General features: G+C 53.0%; 1 protein-coding gene across 1 annotated transcript in view; it reads left to right on the top strand.

The window, feature by feature from the left end:
• Positions 1–6,178, top strand: part of Frmpd3 (FERM and PDZ domain containing 3) — a 161,588-nt gene extending 155,410 nt beyond the window's left edge. Inside the window, exons 14-15 of the mRNA XM_005367355.3 lie at positions 102–923; positions 2,225–6,178. Coding sequence (XP_005367412.3) covers positions 102–923; positions 2,225–5,310 — 3,908 coding nt within the window. The 3' untranslated portion in view covers positions 5,311–6,178. The remainder of the gene's footprint in view (positions 1–101; positions 924–2,224) is intronic.
• Positions 6,179–8,877: the final 2,699 nt, after the last annotated feature.

Raw genomic sequence — 8,877 nt, 5'->3', positions numbered from 1 at the left:
TCTCTCTCTCTCTTTCCCTCTCTTTCTCTCTCTCTTTTTACCGAAGGGGCTCAGCTACCATCCTCAGCAGCAGGCTCAACCATGCATTTTTTTGGTTTTAGATCCCATGCACAGCGCCCATCGCCCTGTCACTGGGGGCCACCTGGGGAAAAAGGAGAGTAGTTATGTGGGCAGCGTGGGCACCAGCCCTAGGAAGTCGAGCCGATGCGCGACCCCGCCTGCCGACCCTGAGCTTGTCAGCTTCTGCTACCTCCACATGCGGGAACAAAGGAAGGAGCAAGAAAGCAGGACAGATGTCAACGAGAACCTAATCTTCTTTGAAGAAACCAGACCCCGGACCAAATCGGACCCCACATCCAAAAGCTCTGGCCAAGGTTATGAGATGATTCCTGATGACTTCGATGCAGCCAGCCTAGACCATGAGCCTTGTGCCAGCAGGGCCCGGTCCTACACTCTGGACAATTCCCTTGGGGCTGAAGCCCTGAATTTCTACTGTGACTCTTGCAAAGTCAAACTCCAGGAGCAGCAGGGGCCTCGAAAAGGTGGGAGGCCTGGCTCCTCTCGGGATAATATGGTAGACTTAATGTCCCTCCCACCACCAGGGAGTGAGGAAGAGGAGGAAGAGGAAGATGAGACAACTTCTCTGTTGCCTGCCATTGCAGCTCCACCCCCTGGTTTCCGAGACAACAGCTCTGATGAGGATGATCCCAAGCGCAGAGCTGTTCAAAGTCAGGAGCAAGGACGTCACCTGCGTGGGCTCCTGTATGATGAGATTCCAGTGACGCTGATTGACAGTGTACAGACCCGGACAGTACGAGATCATGCCCAGGAGCTGGATGATGCTCTGGTGTCTACTCTGCAGGCTCTAGAAGCCCTGGCTGCTTCAGAGGATGGACCCCATCCTCCACCCCAACAGACTGCAGGTAATAGCCCAGTCTTCCTTCTTCTTGACTCTTCCTTCTTCTGGTCCAGGAATGTCCAGTAGGCAGCACTGCTTCTTTTCAAACAGTTGTTTGAGTGACGGTGGCATATCAAAGGCAATGAATTGGCAGCAATAGCTTAGGTCTAAGAAAAAAGAAGCTGCAGAGAAGAGATGCAGTTCTAGTTAGAGCTCTGTCCCTCATGATCGCATGTCTCTAGACAGTTATTGCACATGGAACCCACAATAGCTATAGATCAATGCCAGGACTGAGGAACAGGAAGATAGAAGAGACCCAAAAAACAGACAAAGAACAGCAACATGCTCCAAAAGACCAATTCATTTCCAAAATGACCTGTGATCAGGACTGCCAAGAGCTATCTCTATGCAGGGCTGGGGTCTTTAGCCTGTCTGAGAACATGAACTCTGAGGCACATGCAACAGAGTCCTAGTTTCTTTACTCACAGGCAGTGCGACTCATGGCAAGGCACTTACTCTCTTCAGTGTGTCACCATGGCAATTGCATCACACAGCATGAAGATAAAATGACATCACTCAGACAGAACACTTAGTTGCACTACCACACACCTAGTGAGGGATCAGTAATCAGTAGCTATCTGTTAACTATTAATTGGTAGAAGAACCATGCTGCATGCTTGTTATTCTCTATTATAGATGTCTGCAAATCCATCTCCTGAAAGGCACACATATGTACACACACACACACACACACACACACCTTTTTAAAAACCTTATCTTTGGGTAGCCCCCTGAATGGTTGTCCCCAACCCAGGCTGGCATTGGTCTTCACACATCAGGTGCTCCAAAACTGGTTTCCAGGTCCAAGGCCCACATGACTGCCAGAGAGAGAAGCTCGGCTAAATGGCCTCAGCTGCAAGAACTGTAGACAGGCCTGGCCAGATGAGGAGGAGCCGAACAGCACCTCTCTTTGCCAACTCTCTTCAGGACAATTAACAGAAATTTCCTAGCTGTTGAATCTAAAAACAGCATTGATTGGCATGTTGTTTTACATGTTAATTTACCACCAAACTGCCAAGATCTTCTTTTTTGGTATTCCTTTTTTTGGATTCCAACCTTTCACACCCCCTTCTCACATCTTGTTTCGCTTTGTGCACACTCTTCTTGGCTCCTCCCCCTCAGCCCTACAGTTTTCTCTGGCTTGACTGGGTTTTCCCCAGCGTGAAATACTGCTGCTACCTACCACTTCTCCAGGAAAACTCGAGATATGGTTGGAAAAGACCTCGATACTAGTAAACGTGACAAGTCCCATTGTTGTCCCTCCAGGTCTGATTGTGCTGGCCACAATCACTCCTGAATCATCACTGGACTCGGGCCATGAAACCAACTCTTCAGAGCTCACAGATATGTCAGAGATGATGTCGGCCATGAAGCAGCACCAGAATGCCACCTACTTCCTGGCCCAGCACCTCAACAAGGACAGCCTCCTTGCCCGAAAGGACCTGCCCTTCAGAATCCAGAGCTGCTCAGCTCAGGCTGTGCTCACTGCCCCTTATGCCCTTGGGCCCCCAGATCCCAACCCATCCCTCCAGCCAGCTGTCACTGGCCAGAGTCCTGGCCCCCCTGGTGCCCGGAGAAAGCTGCCTCAGTCAGAAGCCCAGGTGCAGGGAGAGAGAACATACTCCCTGGCCTTGCACCCAGCCCTGTCCCCACAACTTAGTGAGCAGAAGAATCTGAGCCTGCTTCCCCCAGTTCCTGAGGACAAAGGGCCAGGCCACACTAGGGCAGGCCTGGAGATGTCACTGAGAGCAGCCACACCATCCCTCGGTGAAGAGCAGGTCTCAGAGCTAAGGGAAAACTTGCCCAAGGAAGTCAGGTTGAGCCCTAAGCTTATTCTGGACCCAAAAGGCAATGTGACCCCAGCCATCATCTCGGCTGCCCTCCAGCAGGTAGTACACAGTAAGGGTCTAGCCACTCCTGGCACAGCCTTGGCAACACCCTCCAACAGGGGGGAGAGAAGGCTAGAGGCTGGCATGGGGAGGCCTGAGGTCACCATGGGCAGGCCGGAAGTTAGCCTGATGAGCAGCAATGCCAACAAGAATCTGAAGTTTAAAATGAGCCCTGGTACCCTGGAGACCACACGAAATTCTCAGCAGCAGCTGGGCGCAGAGGTCTCTGCCAGCCCCAGAGCATCCACAAGCAGCCGGCCTGACAACCTCCACCTTTCCCCACAAGAGGATAGGTTTCCTGTTCAAAGTTTCCCTCCTAAGAGCTATCTATCCAGAGCAAGTCGAGACTCGGTGGGCAAGCAAGCTACCGGGGAGGTGGCAGGCAAGCTTGGGCCAGAGGGTGCTAAGCCTCCCCCTAACAAGCAGAGCACAGTCTCTGGCCTTGGGGAGAAAGGGCACCTGGAGAGCATATCCAAAAGCAGCAAGTTTGAGGAGACCAGCCTAGTTCCCCGGGCTGGCTATCCCATGGCTCTGCAGAGCCCTAGCTGCCAGGCTCGAAGCTACAGCCCTAGCTGCCAGGCTCGAAGCTACAGCCCTAGCTGCCAGGCTCGAAGCCACAGCCCCAGCAGCCTGGCCCGTGGCCCCAGCCCCAGCTACCATCCTAGAGGCCAGAGCCCACTGAGGCCTCTGGCCACCAGCCGTCAGGTCAGCACCATGCCCTCTAGGAAGCTTGAAACGACCCTGGATGGAGCCCACGCGGCCTCTGAAGGCCCCACAAAGCCCAAGTCATCCCGAGGTCCTTTCCGACTGCGCAACTTATTCTCTGCCACCTTTCCTACCCGCCAGAAGAAAGAAACAGATGAGCGACAGGCCCAGCTGCAGAAGGTAAAGCAGTATGAATTGGAGTTCCTTGAGGAACTTCTAAAGCCACCAAGCCAGGGGGATATTTCAGGCACAGAGTACCTGCAACCCCCAGCACCTGGCCGCTGCAGCTGCCAGCTGCGTAGTAGCCCTGTGCAGCAGGGACCTGGCATGTCTCGTGAACAGAGACGCAGCTGTGACTGCAAGCGCATCTGCCGAGGAGGACGGCCTCAAGCTGCCCAGACCCCAGTGCCTGCTGGCCTTCGGGAGAGGGAGAGGGTCCTGCCTACCCAGAGGCAGCCAGAAGCTGGCCCAGGCTTGATCCTTGGTAGTCCCATCAATGCCCAGCGCATCCGTTCTACCAGTCTGGAGTCCCGTGAGTGCCGGTCAGACCCTGAGAGTGGTGTTTCTTGCCTGAGCACCTGTGCCTCTGGGGGTGAGTGTTTGGGAGACCCCAACTACAGGAAACTGATGCACCGCTACAGTAACAGTGAGCTGGACCAGGGTGACAGGGCCTCCCTGACCTCAGATGTCTACCCGCACCCCCCCTTGGGAATGCTGCCTAGAGAGGTCAAGGAGATAGATACCGGCCTCCCGCTAGTCTTGGGTCCAAAAGGCAAGCGTGCAGAGTCACCAACTCTTGGAGAACCCTCCTACGTCCAAGTGGCCCCTGAGAGCAAAGGCCCCAGGCAGATGGCTGTGTTTTCACTGCCAGAGGAGGTATATCGCAGGCCAGCCGATCTAGATGAGGACAGTGAAACCAGCAAGTGCTGTTCTATCCGCTACTGCTTCTATTACCGCAAGTGTGACATGGCAGATGATGCCAGCGACGGCAAAGACGAGCTCTCCTATTCCATTCCCATGAAGATTCTGCCTGGCATGAAGTTGGACGAGCAGGTGGTGCCTGTGGTGAGCAGAACCCTGCAGGTCCTGGATGCCGCCACCTGCAGCAGCAGCCCTGAGGCCTCTCACACCCAGGAAATAGACCTTCGGGTTTCTACCTTTGAGGGGAGCCTGGCTAAAATCAATGCTTTACGGGCTCACGCCTATGGCCTCCCTGACGGCTTCCTGGCAGCCCGCCTGGACACCAATGAGCTGCTGACAGTCTTGCGGCAGTGTGTGGCCAGCCCCGAGGCACGTGCCCCCAAGCCCTATGTCTCTCAGATTTCTGAGTACAAGCTTGAGCTAGCTCTCAAGTTCAAGGAGCTCCGGGCCTCCTGCCGCCGAGTAGCCAATGTGGACAAGAGCCCCACTCACATGCTGGCGGCCATCACAGGCAGCTTCCAGGTGCTGAGCAGCCTCATTGAGACCTTTGTGCGGCTGGTGTTCATCGTGCGCTCGGAGGCCCAGCGCCAGGAGCTGCTGGCCAAAGTAGAAGAAGTCGTGAGGAATTACACCTTCCTGCTGCGTGCAGCTGAGGAGTCCACAGCCAGGAACCTTAACCAGCAGCAGCAGCAGCAACAGCAACAGCAACAACAGCAGCAGCAGCAGCCATCGCTGCCACCACTGTCGCTGCCAGCAGCCACAGGGCACCCGCCAGGCTCCCCATCATCGACTGTTATGAGCACATTCACACACTCCTTAAAAACCCTTATTAAGTAGGGCACTTGCCTAGGCTTGTCCCCTCCCCACCCATTGGTCCCAGGTTTGAGCTTTGTGGTCTTTGCATCTTGTAGTGAGTGTGTGTGTGTGTTGGGCCAGTCAGGGTCCAAGAGCCTAACAGTCTCTGAGGAGTGAAAACTCCCTAGACCAAGGCTCTTTATTAAGGGCTGCAGGCTTAGCTGCTGCCCTGGGTGTCCTCACCCCTTCTTGGCCTCTGGGCGTCACTGTGAGGGCAAAGGCCCCTCGCCATTATGCCCACCACAGAGTTGTATTTTATCTCTTCTCTGGGGCTGGTAGGTGACATCAGGTTCACCTCCTGCTCTGAGTTGGGCACCAGGGGAGCCAGAACCTGGAGCTCCTCCTAGCATCTGCTGCCTCACAGAGGGCAGTGACAATAGCAGTAGGCCACAGCGCCAAGCCAAGAAGAGAGGGCGCTCGTTCCAGATGCTCCCACCCACCATGGGCTCCCTTGCATCTGGCAGGAGCCACTTCAAGGGCCAGTGCCCAGGTAGGAGATGTGCAGAATACAGCCACTACGGGTTGTCAGTGGCTGGCTCAACAGGCTGGTAGCCTTGGGAGCCCTTGCCCCCAGGTTCAATAGCTCTATACCAGCCAACCCCAAAGTGCCCTGCCCCTCACTGATGGGCAGGACAGCTCAGTTCATTAGGGAGCAAGCCTCTGAGATCACCTCACTTGTTTTGGGTAAGGTACCTGGTGAAAATGTCTGCTCTGGGGAACCCCTGCGCAGGTGTCCGAGCCTGCCCGGCTCAGCCCAGCCCTGTGCAGGAGCTGTTGCCTGAGATATGCGGCTCCTCTTTCAACATCTCTACCAGATAGAGTTAGGAGTTTGACGTAGCTACGGATTGGGATGGGGGGTGGGGGGAGGGGGGAGGGGTGGGGGTGTTGATGACTATATCTTAAACTTCTGGAAGCTAGCGTGATATGTTAATCCTGAGTATATGCTTTTGGCTGTGTATTGACCCTGTGGATTTGTGTCTCTAAGAAAAGAAGCTGAGCGCCTTACCCGGTGCAGACCTGCACCTCTCCCTCTCTAGAACCATCTGGAAGGGAATTCACAGTTTAGTATCTCCTTGACACTCATCTATTGCCGCTGCTTCCACTACCACCAACACCAACACCGTCACCGCTGCCACCACTGCTGCCGCTGCCGCCATCACCCCCACCCCCCACCCCGCCCCAGCCCTTCTGGGAGTGAAGACACGGAGTCCCTACAGTTATCCTACTGTAGGAGGCAAAGAAAGCCAATGTTTCTTCTGTATAGATTGCTTCTTGTCCACTTCTCCATCACTGCTTGTTTCCCACACCCTCCCACCCAGTGTCGGTCTCTCTTTCATCACTGTATGAGAGGCCTATGTGAAATCTCTTGTTCTTATGTGAGTTTTATAAGATGTACACTGTGCCGAGCCCCTGCCTATCCTTGTAATCCCAGCGCAATAAAGCCTCCTGAGTGGCAAGGTCTCCCCGCGAGGAGGAGGGTTACCCTTCTACAGAAGCCAGCCTCCCTTCCCTGTCTCTCCCCCCATAGGACCAAAATGTTTAATGGGCCAGAGATGCAGCCAGTGGGGAACCCTTTCCCGCCCGACCACTGCCAGCAGAGTTCTGGCATGGTCTTCCTCTTCTCCCAACTTCTTGATCCTACCTACACCTTCGCCACTCAGACCCTGCCTCTGTCATTTCATCGCTGTCATTCACCTCTCCCTCAGCCTCACGGAGAGGGAACATTTTCTAAATGTCTGTATATAGTATATATACTACATAAATATATAAATTATATATTACACTAATTTATGTCTTGTTTTTCCAACAAGAATGATTAAATCTATTCATCCTATGATCCCAATAAGTCTTTGGAGTGCCTTTCTCTGGATGTCCTTGTCTTCTTGAACTGTTGATTGGGAGTAGACCTTGGTTCCTCCTGCACCTTTGTCCCCTGGTACATGGGCTCAGTTGGGTGATGAAAGCGAAGGATCCCACTCCTCCCACGCACAGTGGACCCTTGTTTCTCTTAGAAAACACCTGATGGCCACAAATGTAAGATGTTTCCTACTTTCTATCTGTCATGGAACCTCTGGTTTGCCTGGCCCCACAGCTATGACCTCAAAAATGAAGGGTTTTGTCTCAACAAAAGCACAATGTGCTCCGCTCCTAGTGGATCAAAGAGTCTGAGAGTTAGAGGACCAGTTCTGAGGTCAGCTCTGTTTTTTTGGCATTTAGGATGGGGAAATCTCCTGCAACAGGCTCTGGATGATTTTGCAGTGGGAGGTGGGGTTGGTTTAGATAGGATAGAAGTATCAGAATCCTGCCAGGAGATATTGGCACACATCTTTAATCCCAGCACTCGGGAGGCAGAGGCAGGTGGAACTCTGTGAGTTCGAGACCAGCCTGGTCTACAAGAGCCAATTTCAGGACAGGCTCCGAAGCTACAGAGAAATCCTGTCTCGAAAAACCAAGGGAGAGAGAGAGAGAGGCGGGTTCCCAGTAACTCTAGGGTGCCTTTGCACAAATGACAAATGCAGATAGGTTATCCTGCTGCATGCCTACCCATGACAAGGAGGTAAAAAAACCTCCTTCTGAGTGATGATAACCCCAAGGACACATGACCTGGTGATTTCAGCTCCATCCAGTTCCATTACCTTGTTGACATCACATACAGTGGCCCCGAGGAGTCACACACACACACACAAAAAAAAAAATCCTTCTTGAGAAGATTTACATTTGTTGTGTCTGCAGAGGTCCTGGCTAAAAGGCTTGGAAGCAAAGAATTGAGAGAGAAGGAGCTGGAGGCAGCACAGTCTGCTTGGGCCACTCTGCAGATTCTCTGATGCATATGTGGGAGAAATCATGGACACTGATAGCAGAGCTCTTCTGGATGCTGCTTCAGACACCAAGGTTTGCATTTAGAGGAACACTCATATACAGTGAAAGTAGATAACACCCAAAATGAGTGTCAGGCCCTGCACCAGTCACACTGGTGATCTTACTCGGTTCTATATTTGGATCTTTGCACACATAGAACTAGCACATAGTAGGTCTTCATAAAGGTCTGCTGTGTAAATGGATGTCAGATTAGATGGCTATCATCAAAGAGCCCCTTCAATCTTCTGTACTATGTGAAAAGGACACATTCTCCCCAGGGAATCAGTAGTCCAGGGTAGTGCAATGAGACATAGCTGTGCAATCTGGCATTCTATTAGAAGAAGAGCTGGGGATTGGAGTTGTGGTTTAGTTGGTAGAGGATGTGTTAGCACGCACAAAGAAAACCCCAGGTGTGGGGAATCACCAGCACTGCATACAAACTGGGCAGAGGGGCTGGAGGGAGGGCTCAGCAGTTAAAAGTACATACTGCTCTTCCAGGGGACTGGAGTATAATTCCCAGCACCCATGTCAGGCGACTTATAATCTGACACCTTCTTCTTGCCTCTGTGGACACTCGTGTGTGTGTGTGTGTGTGTGTGTGTGTGTGTGTGTGTGTGTGTGAGAGAGAGAGAGAGAGAGAGACAGAGAGAGAGAGAGAGAGAGAGAGAGAGAGAGAGTGGTTGGAGCTGG

Source organism: Microtus ochrogaster, unplaced genomic scaffold (genome assembly GCF_000317375.1).
Source record: "Microtus ochrogaster isolate Prairie Vole_2 unplaced genomic scaffold, MicOch1.0 UNK17, whole genome shotgun sequence".
Lineage (NCBI taxonomy): Eukaryota > Metazoa > Chordata > Mammalia > Rodentia > Cricetidae > Microtus > Microtus ochrogaster.
This window is presented reverse-complemented; position numbering and strand designations above follow the sequence as displayed.